Raw genomic sequence first — 21,114 nt, forward strand, 5'->3', positions numbered from 1 at the left:
GGTGTGGTACTGAGGGTGGAACCCAGGGGCTTTTCTACCCCAGGCCATACTCCCAGAACTATTTTATACTTTATTTGGAAACAGGGTCTCACTAAGTTGCTGAGAGCCTCACTAAGTGCTTCGAACCTGTGCAATCCTCCTGTCTCAGCCTCCCAAGCACTGGGATTACAAGTGTGTGCCACCACGCCCGGCTCCCAAAAGACTATTTTTAAAAGTATTGATCTGGGAAATAAATCTGCAAAGAAGTTGATAATGGATGTCTCTTACCTCATAAATGTTGGGGTGCCACATTTTGGTCAAGAATCTGAAGGTAGGTGGTGAATATGGGTAGTCAATAGGAAATTTAATATGTGCCTGAAAAGGGAAAAAAAAAAAAACATGCTAATAAATGAAACTACAAGTAATTCAACTGCCTAATAATTCACCCTATTATACCCCACAGTAGCATAGTTCCTCTCTTTAGACATTTACATTTTGTTATCCCCTATGTCAGAGCTTTTAGTATATTCTCATAGCATCCCTTCAAATATTTATAAAAGGCTATATTATATTACCAAAGTTCATAATTATATATATAATATATGACTATTATATATATAATATATATAACATATATATTATATATAGTCATATATAATATATATATTTGTGTGTGTGTGTGTGGTATTGGGGTTCCTGGAAACCCTTCTACCTCTGGGCTACACTCCCAGACATATTTTTATATTTTTTTAAATTTAGAAACAGGGTCTCTTAAGCCAGTTAGGCTGGCTTCAAACCTGCGCGATCCTGTCTCCGCCTCCCAAGTGCCGGGATTACAAGCGTGTACCACCATGCCTGGCAAATTTTTAACTTAACGTACAGGAGTGAAAACCAGTTATGACTTTTTTTTTATTTTTGTAGCAAGAAAGTTTAATATAGTCTTATTGGTACAGCCTACAGAGCAAGGATTTTTTTTTTTTTTTACTCACCTAATTTAAACATTATCCCTCACCCAAAAATAATGAATGCTAAAATTCTAGTGTAACTTATTTCAGTAGTGTTTGGGGTCATACATATACTCACTTCCTATAAAACTTATCTTAAAAAATTTGAACAGAAGCTGGACGTGGTGGCGCATGCTTGTAATCCCAGCATTCGGGAGGCTGAGACCTGGAGGATCACAGTTCGTGGCCAGCCTCAGCTACTTAGGCCCTCTGCAACTCAATGAGACCCGGTTTCAAAATAAAGAATAAAAAATAGAGCAGGGGGTGTAGCTCGGAGGTCAAATGCCCCTGGGTTCCATCCCCAGACCCGCCCCCCCAAAAAAAATTGAACAGAGCTGAGTGTGGTGGCTCATGCTTGTAATCCCCGCTCTTAGGAGGTGGAGACAGGAGGATCGCGTAGGTTTGAAGCCAGCCTCACTGGCTTAAGAGATCCTGTTTTCAAATAAAATATAAAATAGGTCTGGGAGTGTAGCCCAGAGGTAAAGGGTTCCATCCCCAGTACCACACACACAAAAAAAGAACAGAGTTGGGCATTGTGGCACATGCCTGTAATCCCAGTACTCAGGAGGCTAAGACAGGAGGACTGCAGGTTTGAGGACAGCCGTAGCAACTTAGCAAGACTCTGTGTTCAAATAAAACAGGGCTGGGGGTAAAATCCAAAGATAGAAGGTCCTAGGGTTCCATCCCCAGTACCACCAAAAAAAAAAAAAAAAAAAAAAGAAGCTGAACATACCCTATTTTGCACCTATCATGAATGTGTATACATTATATAATGAATATTTTCTCATGTCATAAAACATTCTCCATGGGGTTAGGCCGGTGCTGGGGCCAGCGAGGCCGGGATCGGAGCCTGCCGAGGGGTTAGGCCAGTGCCGGGGCCAGCGGCCAGCATTGGAGCCTTCCATGAAGCAAGGCTGCTACTGAGGCCTCCAAGGCCTGGATTGGAGCTTGCCGAGGGGTTAGGCCGATGCCGGGGCCATCGGCTAACATCGGAGCCTGCCGTGAGGAAGGCCGGTGCTGGGGCCTCCGAGGCCGGGATCAGAGCCAGCTGAGGGGTTAGGCCAGTGTCGGGGCCAGCAAGGCCAGAACCAGGGCCTCCCATGAGGCAAGGCCGCTGCTTGAGCCAGCGAGGTCTGGATCAGTCCACTGGGTAGCCAGGCCACAACTGGGGCCGTCAAGAGTGGGATCGGTATTTGCTACGCAGCATGCACAGAGAAATATTGCAGAAAATTAAAACCAGATGCTTCCCCTAATCAGCAATAACTAGGAGGAAAGGGGCAACAGGAAATGGTCGAGCTATAGAAAGGGCCCTATAGTGAAGCAATTAAGGTGACCAATCAGAGGGTATGGAGAATAGGGGAGGATGGAGCCTCTTTAAAAGCAGGAGATACATAAACATATGTATCAAAGTTAATCACCAAACAAGCATGGGATCCAGGGAGGGGGAGGGATTGGGATGGGGACTGGATGAGGGCTAATTGGATGATGTGTGCTTGTATATCCTCTCAAGTCTTGTATTCCAATGTGATGTATGATTACAATGCACCAATAAAAATAAATTAAAAAAATAAAACATTCTCCACATATTGATTATTCACTTTAACATATTACTCCAATATTTCCAATGGGAAAAATTCCTGATAAAGGACACTAAAAATTCTCTTTTCCATTAATAGTGATAAAATTGCCGAAAATTATAAGGATCAACTTTTCCAGCATTCTAGAAAATAACCAAAAGCTTGCAGCAATTTAAGGAGCATATATTCAATAAAAAAATTTAACTTCAATAAAAACAGCAAGTTTTATATGCTTAACTCACCCTAGTATAAGCTTCTATTCTCTAAGTCTACAGTAGCTTTAAAACACTTATCTCAAATTCAAATCAAGATGACACAGAAACTTCCTCAAACCCAACTAACCATAGAGAATTGTCATTCTTTGAAATTTCTACTGGTTTCCCAGAAGACCTCACTTATAAGGCTATTTAATCTTATTTGGAGCTGGGACGAGGTGGAAACATTTTCCCTGCTGGCATTTGTTGAAAGCAATGATAGACAGCTGTTTAATTTCAAAGCTGCCTAAGGCACAGAAAAACAGATAAAACACACTAACCATAAAACTTACAAGTAAAAACTAAAGTATGGCATATCCATTATGGCTTTGATAAGATGATAAATTTCTACAAATGTAGAAGACCATGCAAACGTATATAGTTGTGCTCATGTCTAGGGCTATGAGAAAACCCTAAACTCATGCCTCTAGCTTAACTTGAAGTCTGTGCAAAAAGGAAGTAATCTTTCTTGCCTCAGCCTCCCAAGTCACTGGGATTATAGGCAAAAGCCACAACAACCAGTTTGATTTGATAATTCAAAATTATGTTTCCTAGCCAGGCGTGGTGGTACATGCCTATAATCCCAGCATTCTGGAGGCGGAGACCAGAGGATAACGGTTCACAGAGAGCCTCAGCTACTTAGCGAGGTCCTTGGCAACTGAGTGAGACCCTGCTTCAAAAAATAAAAAAGACTAAAAAATAGAGCTGGGTTATAGTTCGGAGGTAGAATGCCCCTGGGTTCCATCTCCAGTACTGAAAAAAAAAACAAAAAAAGATTATGTATCATATGATTGGTTTTTATTACTTGGGGTGGGAGTAGTACTAGGAATTGAACCCAGGAACATTCCACCTTCAAGCTACACTCCCTAGCCCTTTAAATTTTTTGTTTTAAAACAGGATCTTGCTAAATTGCTGATGCTGGCCTTGAAACTTAAATCCACCATCTAAGCATCCCAGGCACTAGGCATGCACCACCACACTCATCTTCAGGAGAATTTTCAACTGCCTGGCTAAATGTTAAAGGCATGCCCCAACCTACACATATAGAGCCAACCCTCTACAAAGTGCAGGTAACTCACTGGTTCTAGGAAATTAAGAAATCTCTACCCAGTCATTAGCTGACCACTAAGCTAACAAAGTGAAGAATTCACTGGCCAAACATCACAGAGTATAATATAGATGAAACAGAATTAGGTAAAAATAAAGCCATTAAGTAACTAAACAACTATTAAAACATAGTCAAAAAGAAAACATCTGAGACAGGGAGAATATGATTTCCACAGTTGCCAAAGTATGTTATTTAATAGATACTAAAAGGGCAAAGGATAGCTCACAGTGGTAGAACACTTGCCTTGCATGTATGCAGTCTGTAATTCAATCCTCAGTGACATCAAAAAAGAAAGAAAGAAGCTGGGCGTGGTGGCGCACGCCTGCAATCCCAGCATTCGGGAGGCTGAGACTGGAGGTTCGCAGTTCGCGGACAGCCTCAGCTACTTAGGCCCTCCGCAACTTAGTGAGACCCGGTTTCAAAATAAAGAATAAAAAATAGGGCAGGGGGTGTAGCTCGGAGGTTGAATGCCCCTTGGTTCCACCCCCAGACCTGCAAAAGAAAAAGAAAGAAGAAAGAGAAAGAAAAGAAAAGAGGAAGAAGGAAGGTAAAAAAAAAAAAAAAAAAAAAAACAGCTAGCCATGGTAGTGCAACTCCTGACAGAAGGATCACAGGTTTGCAGCAATGCTCTCAGCAACCTAGTAAGGCCCTATTTAAAAAAAGCCAAGTGTGGTGGAGCATGCCCATAATCCCAGTACTTGAGAGGGTAAAACAGGAAGACTGCAAGTTGAATCCAGCCTCGGCAACTTAGACAGACTCACAGCAACTTAGCGAAAACCCTGTTTCAAAATAAGAAATAAAGGTGGGCATGGTGGCACACACTTAAAATCCCAGTACTTGGGAGGCTGAGACAGAAGGATTGCAGGTCTGCAGCCAGCCTCAATAATTTTGTGAGGTCTTTGGCAACTAAGTGAGATCTTATTTCAAAATAAAAGGTCTTTTATAGGCAAGTATGGTGGCACCTATAATCTCAGTACATGGAAAACTAAAACAGAAGGATCACAAGTCCGAGTCAGCCTCAGCTACTTTAGGAGACCCCGTTTCAAACAAAAAATAACAAAAACTTGGCCAGGTGTGGTGGTGCACACATGTAATTAATCTCAGTACGGGGAAGGCAATACCCTGTTTCAAAAATAAAACTAAAAATAAAAAGGACTAGGGGTATACCTTGGAGGTAAATGCCTCTGGCTTTGATATATGTGTATATCAAACCTAGGCCTCATGCCTGATAGGCAAGTTTATTAACCCTGAGTCATATTCCCTGACCCCAAAACAGTCTTAAATTAAAAAAAAAAAAAAATTAAGTACAAGGCCGGGCATGGTGGTGCACAGACAACCTCAGCTACTTAGTGAGGCCCCTTGCAACTCAGTGAGACCCTGTTTCAAAAATAAAGAATTAAACCATATAAAGCTACAATAACTGAAACAGTGTAGTACTATTCTAAAGATATATAAACTATCTATCTAAAGATATATAAACCATTGGAGTTAAATAAAAGCCTAGAGCTAAATTCTTCTGTATACCGTCAAGTTATTTTTGACAAGGTTTCCATGAACATTTAGTGGTGGAAATAATCATCTTTTAACTAAATATTGTTGAAAAATAATAATTACATGGAAAGGAATAAAATTGGACCCTTACCTAATCCCATATACAAATATTAACTCAAACTAGATAAAAGACCTAAATATAAATCTTAAGACTATAAACTTTTAGAAGAAAATCTGGGTCATAAAACCTCACAACATTGAAATTGGCAGTGATTTCTTGGATATGATTTCAATGGCACAGGCAACAGAAGAGTATACAAACTCCCTAAAAAAATATATATATATATTGTATATCCAAAGACCATGTAAACAGAGTTAAAAATTACTGATAGAATGGGATAAAATATTTCTAAATGCTATATCTGAAGGTATATTAATATTCCAACTAGAAATCCTAAAAATTAACAATAAAGGCAAACAATACAATTTAGAGATAGGTAAAAGATTAACATAAATAATGAATCTCCACAGATAACTAGCTTTATATGGTTTGAAATCAGAAAATATATATCTTCTAGCTTTGTTCTCTTTCAAGATCGTTTTGGGTATCTAGAGTCCATATTCCATATTAGGATAGATTTTTTTTCTGCAAAATAAATATATAAATATATGATAGTTTCACCTAAAAAAATAGAAAAAAATATTCTCTGGTAAGAAAGAAAGCAAAAAGAAATATTGAAATGTTATCTTTAAGTCATCAAAAGCTTGGTATCAGACAAATGAAACTGTTATGTGAGATTATCATTTTTAATTTTGGATAAACTGCTATAATACTAGATGTCAACCACTAAGCCAAGCATGGGAGGGAGGGATGGGGAGAGAATGGGGTGGGGATCGGGTGGGGGCTGACTGGGCGATGTGTGCATGTATGTCTACAAAAGTTTGTATCCCACTATGATGTATGAATACAGTGCACCAATAAAAAAGAAAAAAAAAGAAAAAAAAGAAAGAATTAAAAAAAATAGGCTGGGGTGTAGCTCGGAGGTAGAATGTCCCTGAGTTCCATCCCCAGGACTGCAAAAAAAAAAAAAAAAAAAAAAAGTAGAATTTAATTTGACCTATATATGGCTACATATATATCTATACATATAAAATACAATACGGAGATATCAAACCTAAAGACACAATTGTTACAGAAGAAATTTACCATTCAATTCACCAGACACATCATGTTTTTAGTTATAAAGGCACTAACTAGCATTTATGTAAATAAACGAGTATCAATTTATGTGAATAAATTCAATACATTGTTACTGAAAACCAACTGTGTTGCCATGTACCAGTATGAAAGTCAGGAAACAATTTTCAGAACATTATCCCTTACCCCTGAGTGGCTATGATCTAATCACAGAGACAAGCATGGAAATAAAAGATTACAAATTAAGTGTCTTGAACGGAGATATTAGGTACCATAAGAACACTGCTAAGAAATGCCTACTGCTAGCTGAGTTCAACAGGAAAAATTTACAAAAAAATTAAATAAACAAAAGAAATAAATAGGGCTGTGGGAGCCAGGTGTGGTGGTGCAAACTTGTAATCACAGTACATTAGAGTCTGAGACAGGAGGATCTGGGTTCTTGGCCAGCCTCAGCTACTTAGTGAGACCCTCTGCAACGCAGTGAGACCCTGTTTCAAGATAAAGAATAAAGCTGGGCATGATGGTGCACACTTGTAATCCCCGCGTTTGGGAGACGGAGACAGGAGGATTGCGCAGGTTCGAAGCCAGCCTCACTGGCTTAAGAGACCCTGTTTCCAAATAAAATAGGTCTGGGAGTGTAGCCCAGAGGTAGAAGGGTTCCCAGGAACCCCAGCACCACCAAAAACAAAAGTGTAAAAAATTGGGCTTGGGGTATACCTTTGAGGTAGAATGTCCCTGAGTTCAATCCCCAGCACCATCAAAAAGGGGGTAACTGGGAGTATAGCTCAGAGGTATAATGTCCCTGGCATTCCAGCCTCAGTACTACAAATAGGGGGTTGGGGAAATCAGGGCTATGGTAGCTATTTTAACAGAGAATTGAAAGAAATGTATTCAGTAAAAGAAAAACCCATGTTATCAATTTGGGGATCTAAATCCTAGTCAATGATACTATTCTGTCAACATAAACCACATCATAAGCAATGCTACATGTTTTGCAGAAAGAGACAAAAGTAGAAGAAATCATAAAAAATACTTCCTCTAATTTAAAAGTTTAGGACAGGTCTAGCATAGTGGAGCTTGCTTGTAATTCCAGTACTTGGGAGGCTGAGACAGGATCACAGGTTCGAGGCCAGCCTCAGCCACTTAGTGAGGCCCTCTTTGAATTAATGAGACCCTGTTTCAAAATAAAGACTAAAAAAAGGGCTGTGGGTGTACCTCAGAGGTAGAATGCTCCTGGGTTCAATCCTCAGTGCCACACACACAAAAAAGTAACCGACAAGCTGGGTGTGGTGGTGTAGGCTTGTAATCCCAGTACTTGTGAGGATCAGACAGGAGGATCACACAGGTTTCTAAGCCAGCCTCAGCTACTTAGTGAGGCCCTCTGGAAACTTAGACTCTGTTCCCAAACAAAATATAAAACAGGTCAGGGGTGTAAACTGGAGTTACAAGGCCCTTGGGTTCCATTCCCAGAATCACACATGCAAAAAAAAAAAAAAAAAAAAAAAAAGTAATTATCATCCCACTAATTATTTTTGTATGGTTTTTAAAATGACAAAATTATTTATGAATACTGAAATTTATCCCAATTATTCCTGCAACTTGCTTATTAACATACTTTTAAATAGGTCAAGACAAAATTTCTCAATTCTAAACACAACTTTATCTGACAATAACACATTTGACAGCAATCTAGTATTTGTTTTTGTATTTGGATCAGTACCTAGATTTAGTGTGAAATGAGGACACCCACTTAAGAGTTTTTCAGCTATGTCATCAGCTCACATTTGCCATAGAGTATATTTCCAACATGACATCAGCAAAAACAATCAAAACATATTTTTGTTGTTGTTGTTTTGTATTGGGCATGTTAAACCCATAGCATATACCTCAAAGCTACACCTCTAGCCTACTTTTTATTTTTTTATTTTAAAACAAAGTTCACTAAGTTACATAGGGCCTTACTAAGTAGGAGGATAGAACCTGCGATTCTGCTGTCCCAGCCTCCCAAGTACTGGGATTACAGTGTGCGCCACCACGCCTGACAAAAAAAACATGTTTTATTAACCCGCTGAAAGTTCTAAATATCTGCCAAAACATTTTGTGTGTGTGTGTTTATGGTACTGGGGGTGAAACCCAAGGGCACTCTACTTCCAAGCTACACCCCAGACCTATTTTATTTATTTACAAACAGGGTCTCGCAAAGTTGTTGAGGATCTACATTGCTAAGGCTGGCTTCAAACCTGTGATCCTCCTGTACTTCTGTTTCAGCCTAGCATATGAAGAACAAAGTGAGTGGTTGTCCCCAGTGATGCTACACATATACTACAGGCTTTAAAGTCAGCGATGAGTCTTTTTTTGGGGGGAGGAAATCTAGGGATTTAACCCAGGGCAGTCTACCTCATAGCCACACACACCCCATTTTTTAGTTTTTAACTTTGAAACAGGGCCTCGCTAGGTTAATGAGAGTTTAATTACTTGCTGAAGCCGTCTTTGAACTTGCAATCCTCCTGTCTCGGTCTCCCAAGTACTGGGATTACAGGCATGTATCACCATGCCTGACTAAATTATGTTGTTTTGTTTTGTTTTGCGGGTCTGGGGACGGAACCCAGGGGCATGTGACCTCCGAGCTACACCCCCTGCCCAATTTTTTATTCTTATTTTGAAACAGGGTCTCACTAAGTTGTGGAGGGCCTAAGTAGCTGCAGCTGTCTGCAAACCACGATCCTCTGGTCTCAGCCTCCCAAATGCTGGGATTACAAGTGTGCGCCACCACGCCTGGCTAAATTATGAGTTTTTATCAATTAAAATTTCCAATCTCCAAAGTTTAATTTACAATTAGTAAAATACTAGAGCCAGGTGTGCTGGCCCATGCCTGTAGCCCCAATACTTAAGAGACTTAAACAAGAGAACTGACAATGATGTCGTAGGAATTTAGCGAGATCCTCAGCAACTTAGCAAAACACTCTTAAAAAAAAAAAAACAGTACTTGGGAGGCTGAGACAGGAGGATCGCAGGTTCACGGCCAGCCTCAGCTACTTAGTGAGGCCCTCCACAACTTAGTGAGACCATGTTTCAAAATAAAGAATGAAAAATAGGACTAGAGTGTAGCTAGGAGGTAGGATGCTCCTGTGTTCAATTCCTAGTATCACACAAAAAATAAAATAAAATATAACAAAAAGGCTGAGGGTATAGGGTATAGCTCAGAGGCAGAATGTACCTGGGTTCATCCCCAGTAACAAAATTTTTTTAATTAGTATAATTGTCTAAAATAAAGAAGAAATATAAAACAGAGAATCCCTGTGCTTTCACTAGGCTCAAAAAAAAAAAAAAGGCCTGGCCTTAATGGAACGCTGATCATACCATTATTATTAATGTTCCTAATTAACTGCAGTTCTTAATGCAAAATTTTTTTTGGTTGTAATAGGGATTAAACCCAGGGGATTCTATCTCATAACTACAACACACCACCCCCAGCCCCATTTTATTATTTATTTATTTATTTATTTATTTTTGTGCTGCTGGGGATGGAACCCAGGGGCATTCTGCTTCCAAGCTATAGCCCCCACTAGTGTGCCGGTATTGAAAAATTGCTCTGGTACTATTTCCAAAATGTAAAAAGCAGCAAGAGCCTGGGTGCTGTGCAGGCACTCAGATAGGGAGGGGTGGCAGCTATTACAATGCAGAGTTCCTTTCTCTCTCTGCCCTTTGTCCTAAAGTTTACTTATAGTAAAGCCTTTAGCCCTAAAAATATGTAGAGACAATTGAAAGCCCTCAGATCACAGTGACTCTTCCTGGTGCATTTCAGAGCCATAAAGATATAGCGGAGAGGCTTTAATCCATGTTTGTCTTCTTCCTATTCTTTGAGACCCAGAAATGCAAACTTTGTGCTGCTTCAAAGCACCCATAGTTGATGAACAACCAATACCTCTGCACTTAATAAGTGTACTGTCCAGAGACAAAGAGGAACTACCTGGCTAAGAAATAAATTACTAGAGCCGGGCGTGGTGGAGCACTCTTGTAATCCCAGCATCTGGGAGGCTGAGACAGGAGGGTTGCGGTTCACGGCTAGCCTCAGCTACTTAGTGAGGCCCCTTGCAACTCAAGTGAGACCCTGTTTCAAAATAAAGGAGAAAAAATAGGGCTGGGGATATAGCTCAGAGGTAGAATGCCCCTGGGTTCCATCCCCAGCACCCCCCCCCAAAAAAAGTTACTAGCCCATTTCCTTGGTAATAAGTGATAATATACCAATACAAAATCTATTTAAAGGCCAGGGATGGAGAGTCAGAGTTCCATTTCCAGGTTCTCCAGCATGCCTTCATGCTGTTTTTTCCTTCTCTTTTTCCTACTGATTTTGTACTAAAGACTTATTCAAACTGCACCAAATTGTCTATTAGTTCTTAATTTCCCTAATCAACAAATCTGAGTTGAATAGATAGGAAGAGCCCACAGAGTCATTACAACCCTAACAATCTAACCCTCAGTTCCACCAAGAAAAAAAGGTGCAGTGGATAAGTATCAATTATATTTCCTTTTAAAATTTTCATGAGAAATTTTCATCCTACCAGGTTCTGTAAGAATGATACCAAAAGTTAAAATATTCTAAAGGAAATTATTAATTGTACAATATAAAACTGAATAACTCTATATAATAAGACATACCATCAATATGGCTTAAAGGCAAAACCCCAACCTGGGAGACATATCTAAAGCTCTTAAAGAATTATATAAGGAATACTAAAATCAAAGCATAAAGACAAACTCATTTTGGTAAGACAAGCAAAAAAAAAACATGAATAAGTCAAAGGGAAAATATACTACTTACCAGCCTATTCATTGACTTTCTAGGACTTTGAGGAGCTTGGAAAGAAAACTACTACTACAAGCAAAGTGACTTAGCAACTTTTTAAAAATATATAGAGTAAAATTATTTGTGTAAATCAGTGGAAAATAACAAGGATACACAGAATATCACTCAGCCAAGCAGAAATACATACATTCCAAACATCAAGTTTATTAACAAGAAAAGGGATTTAATAGCAATCTGCATTACTGCCTAACTGTCCACCAGAGAAAGACACTACAAATTCTTGGGCAGGAGGTACACACTGAAGGGAGTTAAATTAACTGACCAGATATAAAGAAGCAAAGCTCTATATTAATAATTATAATAATGATAATGGCATAAGGACTTCTTGGCTATTTATCATGCCAAGTGACAAGCAATAAAGTTTTTTTTTTTTTTTTTGTGGTACTGGGGTTCCTGGAAGCCCTTCTACCTCCGGGCTACACTCCCAGACCTATTTTTACATTTTTATTTGGAAACAGGGTCTCCTAAGCCAGCGCGCGCGGCTGGCTTCGAACCTGCACAATCCTCCTGTCTCAGCCTCCCAAGTGCGGGGATTACAAGCGTGCGCCACCACGCCTGGCTAGCAATAAAGTTTTAATGCCAAAGATCAAAGCATATAAATGTCTATCTCTAGTTAACAGCCTTTTTTTGGGGGGAAAGGGTTACTGGGGATTGAACCCAGGGGCATTCTACCTCCGAACTATACCCCAGTCCTATTTTATTCTGTGTGCGTGCGTGCGTGCGTGTGTTGTTGGGGATGAAAACCAGGGGCATTCTACCTCTAAGCTACGCCTCTAGCAGATTTTTTTTCCCTTCTTTATTCATTTTATTTTATTTTTGGTGGTACTGGGGGTGGAACCCAGAGGCTTTCTAACTCCAGGCTATACTCCCAGACCTATTTTATATTTTATTTGGAAACAGGGTCTTACTAAGTTGCTGAGAGCCTCACTAAGTAGCCGAGGCTGGCTTCGAACCTGTGTGATCCTCCTGTCTCAGCCTCCGTGCGCCACCACGCCCGGCCTTTCCTTCATTTTGAAACAGGGTCTCATGAAGTTGCAGAGGGCCTAAGTAGCTGAGGCTAGCTGCAACCTGGAACCTCCTGTTTGAGCCTCCCAAGTACTGGGATTACAAGTGTGCACCATCATGCCTGGCTTATTCTTTATTTTGAAACAGGGTTTCACTATGCTGTGAAGGATCTCACTAAGTAGCGGAGGTAAGCTTTGAACCTGTCTCAGCCTCCCAAGTACTAGGATTACAAGTGTTCACCACCATGCCCAGCTAATTAAGTCATTGGAGAAGAAACAATAAACTGAGAAGATTTCAAACACCTTTCATCAATCCATTATCCCTCCCCCTTTTTAGTGGTACTGGTGATTGAACCCAAGACCTTGTGCATACCAGGCAAGTACTCTACCACTGAGATAAACCCTGGGCCACCCCTATTTTTTGGTGAAACTGAAGGTAAAATCCAGGGCAATCTCTCTCTGAGCTACACCCCCACATCTTTTTATTTTTTGTTTTGAGACAAGAGGGTCTCGTTAGGATGCTGAGGCTGATCTTGAACCTGCAATCCTCCTTTCTCAGCCTCCCAAGCATTGGAATTACAGGCAAGTATCCTCAGCTCATTTTTAAAATTTTGAGACAGTGTCTCACTAAAATTGTCCAGGCTGACCTCAAACTTGAGATGTATCCTGCCTTAACCTCTTGAGTAGCTGGTATTATAGGCATGTGCTAATGCACCTAGCCACCAATCCTTATTTTACTGTCACATAGTAACAATGCAGGCCAGGTATGGTGGTGCACGCTTGTAATCCCCGCACTTGGGAGGCGGAGACAGGAGGATCGCGCAGGTTCAAAGCCAGGCGCAATGGCTTAGGAGACCCTGTTTCCAAATAAAAAGTATAAAATAGGTCTGGGAGTGTAGCCCGATGGTAGAAGGGCTTCCAAGAACCCCAGTACCATAAAAAAAAAAGTAACAATGCATAACTTAAATACTGGTTCCCTTTGAAAATCAAAATTTTGTTCTATTTTGTGGTACTAAGAATTGAACCCAGGAGCATTCTACCTCTGAGGTACACCCCCAGTCGTTTTTATGTTTTAGAAATGGTCTTGCTACATTGCTAATAGTCTCACTACTTGCTGAGGCTGTCCTCAAACCTGTGATCCCATCTTAGCCTCCCAAGTACTGGGATCACAGGCATGGGCCAACTATGCCCAGCTGAAAATCAAAATTTTCTCAGGTACAGGTTTATTAAAACTGCAAAAGGAACCAGGCGTGATGGCACATCAGTACTTGGGAGGCTAAGACAGGAGGATCACAGGTACAAAGCTATCCCCAGCAATTTAGTGAAGCTCTCAGCAAGTTAGTGAGCCCTTTTCCAAATAAAAAATAAAACAGGTCTAGAGGTAGAAGGCATCTGGGTTCTATCCCTAGTACCAGTACCAAAAAAGAAAAGAAAGAGGATTAAGTTAGATCCTATTCTCACAGTACTAATAACTAAAAAATAGCTTACTACTTAGTGAGGCCTTTTGCAACTCAGTGAGACCCTGCTTCAAAAATAAAGAACAAGCCAGGCGTGGTGGCACACACTTGTAATCCTCACGCTTGGGAGGCAGAGACAGGAGAATCATGCAGGTTCGAAGCCAGCCTTGCTTGCTTAAGAAACTCTGTTTCAAAATAAAATATAAAATAGGTCTGGGAGTGTACCCCGGAGGTAGAAGGGTTCCATCCCCAGCACCACCAAAAATAAATAGATAAATAGATAAATAAATAAATAAATAAATAAACAAAGCAAAAAAATAGAGCTGGGGTGTAGATCAGAGGTAGAATGCCCCTGGGTTCTATCTCCAGTACTGAAGGAAAAAATAGCCTGTTAAAACTTGACACTGAGTTAACTAGTGTTTTTTTTTTTTTTTTTTACCATATCACCCCAAAAAGAGGAAAAACATGCCAAACAAGCAAAAAATGGAAATTTAATATTATACAACCATGCATCTGTGAAAATCTTGATTTCAAATACACATGAATTCAAGATTGAACAAATAAGCCGGGTGTGGTAACACATTTTCCCAGTACTTGGAAGGCTGAGACAGGAGGATCACAGGTTCATTGCCAGTCTCAGTAACTTAAGGAGATCCTGATTCAAAATAAAAAATAAGTTGAGGGTGTAGCTCAGAGGCAGAATGCCCAAGTTCCATCCCCAGTACAGTAACAAAAAAAGATTGATAAAATGAAAAAGTATTGACAGTAATGATTTTACAAGACAAAGAGTGGAAGAGCACAGAGATATGAAATATATGCCTTGCTACTAGTATCTCAAGATGTTAAATCCTCTTCCCAAAGTTACCTGCCATTTGTAACCTACATAGAAAAGGCACTAGGAATTAGAAGAAAACACAAGGTAATACAATACAAACTTACGCCAAATGCTGAGATGTCAGAAGTAAAATAGGCTCATGTACCACGAAAGTCTGTCAGGAAAGTCTTAAAAAAATTAGTTTTACAGAATGACTTGGTAAACGTGTCTTCCTAAAATGCAATGATAAAAAAAATTTATATTTCCAAAAGGATCATATGCTAAACACTAAGCTGATATTTATTTTTTTGATTATTGAAAATTTATAAAAGAATTTAGAAGAATTTAGCATAAAAGCAAAATTACCAGCTAGCTGGGGCTACAGCTCTGGAGCCAATTATTAGAGCTGTGTGTAAGCTGATACTTAAATAACTAAATTGTGTGTAAGCTGAAACTTAAATAACTAAATTGTAAAGACTATATTTTGAGGAATTTTTTTAAAATAACAAACTGCAGTTTATTGAATCCAAGAGCATTCTGAAAAACAAGTCAAAGAAACGAAGTCAAGGCTCCTGATGTTACACAAATACATGCCTGGGCAAGGTGGCACTCACTTGTAATCCCAGTATTTGGGAAGCTGAGACAGGAGGATCGCACTTCAAGGACTGCCTCAGCTACTTAGTGAGGCCCTTTGCAACTCAGTGGAACCCTGTTTCCAAATAAAGAATAAAAAAAAAGGCTGAAGGGGTAGCTCAGAGTAGAATGTTCCTGGGTTCCAACCCCAGTACCAGATGGGAGAAAATATGTAAGTCTTTTTTTTGTTGTTGTTTTTTTGGTACTGAGGGTAGAACCCAGAGGCATTCTACCTCCAAGTTATAATCCCAACCTGATTTTATTTGGAAACAGGGTCTTTAAGTAGTGGAGGGCCTCCCTAAATTGCTGAGGCTGGCTGCAAACCTGTGATCCTCCTGTCTCAGCCTCCCAAGTACTGGGATTACAAGCATGTGCCACCAAATGCAAATTTTTACCTTTAGTTGTTTAAAGGTAAAAGTATCTTACTCCAGCCAGGCATGGTGGCACACGCTTGTAACCCCCGCGATTGGGAGGCGGAGGCAGGAGGATCATGCAGGTTCGAAGCCAGCCTTGCTGGCTTAAGAGACCCTGTTTCCGAATAAAATATAAAAAATAGGTCTGAGAGTATAGCCCGGAGGTAGAAGGGTTCCATTCCCAGTACCACCACACACACACAAAAAATCTTACTATGTTTTTCAAAATAAACATGTAAAAAAGAAAAATAGTATCTATGAATTTATCCCAGTCTTAGGATTTTGTGAACCCTTTAATCATCCTTGTGCTCATGTTGAAAACATGACCTATGTTAAAACATGATCTTCAAGGGCCATGAGGCAGGGCAGAGATTACAAACTAAACTTGGGCAAGAAGCCTAAACTTATTTAAATATACCATCCATATCTCAGATAAATTTTCATAAATATCTGAGTGTGTCATCTTAGGGCAAATATCAAAGCATTCTTAGTCTGCTGAATATCAACAACATGAAGAAAAGCTACAGTAGCAATTACAAATGTGGATAACATAATAAGCATTTTGAAACCAAAATTTTATAAAGATTTAATGCTTCTAAAAGTATTTGCATTGCTGCTCCAAAATACAAGAATAATAATAATTCATTGCAAACATGGTTCCTGGGGCCTACAACTTTTTTACTTTAAGATGGTACAAAAGTAACTGGGTGTGGTGTTACAAACCTATAATTCCAGTACTTGGGAGGCTGAGGCAGGAGAATTACAGGTTTGTGGGCCAGCTTCAGCAACCTCCTGAGGCCCTCTGCAACTTAGTGAGACCTAGTTTGAAAAAAGATAATAAAATAGGGCCAGGGTTATAGCTCAGAGGTAGAATGCCACTAGGTTCAATCCTAGTATAACACACAGGTACAGGGACGCACAATACAAAAGTGATATTCAAATATTTAATCTTATATATTTTGGGAAAAATTTATATTTCGCACTTGAAACTGAACCAATGGGCATTCTACCTCTGAACTATATCTCCAGTCCTCTTTTATCTTTATTTTAAAACATGGTTATGGCATGCTGGCCTTTAACCTGCAATCCTATCTCAGCCTCCCAAGAACTGGGATTATACACATGGGCCACTGCGTGTGGCCAAATTTTAATTTTTTTCTCTTTCTCAGGCTATCAAAATGTGGCACTATACTGGGCAATAGTGTCAAGCTACAGAGCCAGGTGGCCACAGGACAACTAGGGTAAATAACACTCTATAATAAATAATTTAGCTAGTGTTTATTTAATAAATATAAACACTGTTGTCAGCATTTTTTGGATGCAAATATCAAATTACAAGAGATGTCCAATAAATTATAAAATAGGCTTTGAGCCGGGCGTGGTGCCACATGCTCAGCTATTTAGTAAGGCGCTTTGCAACTCAGTGAGACCCAGTTTCAAAATAAAGAATAAAAAATAGAGCAGGGGTGTAGCTCGGAGTTCGAATGCCCCTGGGTTCCATCTGCCCAGACCCACAAAAACAATAAATAAATAAAATAAAATGGACTTTGGAGCTGGGCATGGTGGTGTACACTTGTAATCCCAGCATTTGAGAGGCTGAGACAGGAGGGTCACAGTTCACGGACAGCCTCAGCTACTTAGTGAGGCCCTTTGCAACTCAGTGAGACCCTATTTCAAAATAAAGAAAAAGAAAAAGAAAAAAAAAAAAGGCTGGAGGTATAGCTCGGAGGTAGAATGCCCCTGGGTTCCATCACCGGTACCTAAAAAAAAAAAAGGCTTTGGAACAGCCGGGCATGGCCACACACACTTGTAATCCCAGCATTCAGGAGGCTGAGACTGGAGAATCATGGTTCATAGACAGCCTCAGCTACTTAGTGAGACACTTTGCAACTCACTGAGACCCTGTTTCAAAAATAAAGACTAGCTGGGCTGGTGGCACATGCTTGTAATCCCCACACTTGGGAGGCTGAGACAGGAAGGTCGCACAGTTTCGAAGCCAACCTCAGCTACTTAAGTGAGGCTCGCAGAAACTTAGTGAGACCGTGTTTCCAAATAAAATATAAAATAGGTCTGGGATTATAGCCCAGAGGTAGGAAGCCTTTGGGTTCCACCCCCAGTACCACCAAAAAATAAATAAATAAAAGTAAAAAATAAAAAGACTAAAAAAATTAGAGCAGGGGGTATCACTCAGAGGTACAATGCCCTTGGGTTCTATCCCCAGTACCCCCACCAAAAAAAGGCTTTGGATTAGATGACTTTGCTCAACTTTAGGCTAATGTGTTTGGCACACAATTAAGGCTGGCTAGGCTAAAACAATATGTAGTTAGATATAGTAAATATATTTTAGAGCCTATTTGTTCTGGCAGTGAGAATTGAACCCAAAGCCTAAACTGAGCAGCAACTCCAGCCCTAAACACATTTTTAATTAGGTATTTGTAATTTATTTATTTATTTATTTATTTATTTATTTATTTATTTATTTTGGTGGTACTGGGGTTCCTGGAAGCCCTTCTACCTCTGGGCTACACTCCCAGACCTATTTTTATATTTTTATTTAGAAACAGGGTCTCCTAAGCCAGCGCGCGCAGCTGGCTTCGAACCTGCGCGATCCTCCTGTCTCCGCCTCCCAAGTGCGGGGGATTACAAACGTGCGCCACCACGCCCAGCTGGTACTTGTAATTTATAATGAGTTTATCTAGTTATAACTCCATCCTATGTTGAAGAGCATTTATATTTTTATTTTATTTATTTATTTATTTATTGGCAGGTTTGGGAATGGAACCCGAGCTATACCCCCTGCCCTATTTTTTATTCTTTATTTTGAGACAGGGTCTCACTAAGTTGCAGAGGGCCTCACTAAGTAGCTGAGGCTGTCCAAAAACTGCGATCCTCCAGTCTCAGCCTCTCAAATGCTAGGATTACAAACATGTGCCACCACACCTGGCTCCTAACATTTATATTTTTAAATTAATTAAACTTATATGTAGAGAAAAATAGATTATCTGGAAAAGTGCTATAGTAGAATATAATGATTTTGCAATTATTCCAATTAGAAACAACATCTATAACCATACTATAGACCATCTATTTTCAGTGTGTGTGTGTGTGTGTGTGTGAGAGAGACAGACAGACAGAGAGAGAGAGAGAGAGAGAGAGAGAGAGAGAGGCAGACAGACAGACAGACAGCAGACAGAGACAGAAAGACAGACAGGAAATTGAGCTTTGTGGCATTCTACCTGTGAGCTACATATCCAGCCCTGTTTTATTTTTATTTCGAAATAGTGTCTCAGCTGGGCATTGTGGCCCACACTTGTAATCGCAGCACTTGGGAAGCTGAGACAGGAAGAACACAGGTTCACACCAGCCTCAGCTACTTAGTGAGGCCCTTCACAACTTAGTGAGAACCTGTTTCAAAATAAAGAATAAAAACAGGGCTGAAAGTTCATCTCGGAGGTAGAAAATCCCTGAGTTCAATCCCCAGTACTGAAAAAAGAAAGAAGGGAAGTAGGGAAAGAAGGAGGGTCATCTCACTAGGACAGTGAGTCTTACTATTTTCTGAGGCTGTTCTCAACCTTATGATCCTCCTGTCTCAGCCTTTCAAGTACTTGGACGACAGGTGTGCACCACCATGCCTGGCTATATCTTCGATTTTCAGAAAAAAGCTAAACAACTTGTACTGCCCTCATGTGTTCTTCTGGCAATATCTTTATAAAATTTTCCTTAATTTCTAACTAAAAAGTAAAGGTAAGATATCTTTCAGGAACGTAAATAACATTACTTTGTGATGATGGCAAATTTACCTTCAAAATCTTATTTTCCTGAAAAGATTCTAAAAGTACTTTGTGTGTTTGGTTCAATCCCCAAAGGCATTCTACCTCCAAGCTACACCCCGAGCCCAATATTTTATCTTATTTGAAAACAGGGTCTAGCCAGGCTTGGTGGCGCACACTTGTAATCCCAGCACTCGGGAGGCTGAGACAGGAGGATTGCACAGGTTCAAAACGAGCCTCAGCTTCTTATGCCCTTTGCAACTCAGTGAGACCCTGTTTCAAAATAAAGAATAAAAAATTGGGCTGGCAGTGTCGCTTGGAGGTAGAATGCCCAAGTTCCATACCCAGTACTGGGAAAAAAAAAGAAGAAGGGGGAGGAGGAGGAGGAGGAGGAGGAGGAGGAGGAGGGAGGAGGAGGAGGAGGAGGAGGAGAAGAAAAAGAAAGGAAGGAAGGAAGGAAAAGAAACAAGGTCTCACTAGGTTACTGAGAGCTTCATTAAATTGTTGAGTTTGGCTTTGAATCTATGAGCCTCCTATCTCAGCTCCCAAGTACTAGTATTAAGAATATGCCACCACATCATGCTGGCTTGAGTCATTAAGGAACAGTTGGATCACAAATTCTCAAGGCACTGTGTACTACTATAGTCAGAACAGTTCACATCTCATTCAAAATAACCACTTTTGTATAGTATTTTTAAGCATAAAGGATAAACAATCTTGGCAGTCTAATCACATACACATATGTACACACATATACAAAATGCTGAACATTATTACCTTGAAAATTAATAACTAAATCAGCTGGGCATGGTGGCGCACGCTTGTAATCCCAGCATTCGGGAGGCTGAGACCGGAGGATCGCGGTTCGCAGACAGCCTCAGCTACTAAGTGAGTTCCTCTGCAACTCAGTGAGACCTGGCTTCAAAATAAAGAATAAAAAAAAAATAGGGCAGGGGGTGTCGCTCGTAGGTCAAATGCCCCTGGGTTCCATCCCCAGACCCGAAAAAAAATTAATAATAATAATAATAATAATAATAATAATAACAACAACAACAACAACAACAACAACAACAACAACAACAACAACTAAATATAATCTTCATGAATAGTTTATTAAAGCCGGGCTTGGTGGAGCACACTTGTATTCCCAGCATTTGGGAGGCTGAGACAGGAGGATCCTAGTTCTCCTACAGCCTCAGCTACTAAGTGAGACCCTTTGCAAGTCAGTGAAACACTGTTTCCAAACAAAGAATAAAAAATAGGGCAGGGGGTGTAGCTTGGAGGTCAAATGCCCCTGGGTTCCATCTTCAGACCCGCAAAAAAAAAAAAAGTGGCACACACCTGAAATTCCAGTACATGTAAGACTAAGACAGGAGAATCACAAGTAGGGCTGGGGGTGTAGCTTGGAGGTAGAATGTTTCTGGGTTCCATCCCCAATTGGGGGGGGGGGACATAAACGCTAACACAGATTATGAAAACAGGAAAGTAAATGAGATAAAATTTTGCAATACAAGAAAGATGAATTTAGTAGCCCTTAGAAGGCTG

The 21,114-nt window shown here is 40.1% G+C and overlaps 1 protein-coding gene across 1 annotated transcript in view; it reads right to left on the reverse strand.

Annotated features, from left to right (window-relative positions):
• Positions 1 to 21,114, reverse strand: part of UBE2R2 (ubiquitin conjugating enzyme E2 R2) — a gene marked incomplete at both ends in the record, with an annotated part of 76,509 nt that overhangs the window by 24,632 nt on the left and 30,763 nt on the right. The window contains one exon of the mRNA XM_080709096.1: positions 268 to 354. Coding sequence (XP_080565222.1) covers positions 268 to 354 — 87 coding nt within the window. The remainder of the gene's footprint in view (positions 1 to 267; positions 355 to 21,114) is intronic.

This window comes from Muscardinus avellanarius (assembly GCF_963383645.1).
Source record: "Muscardinus avellanarius genome assembly, chromosome: 13".
In the NCBI taxonomy this organism is placed as follows: Eukaryota; Metazoa; Chordata; class Mammalia; order Rodentia; family Gliridae; genus Muscardinus; species Muscardinus avellanarius.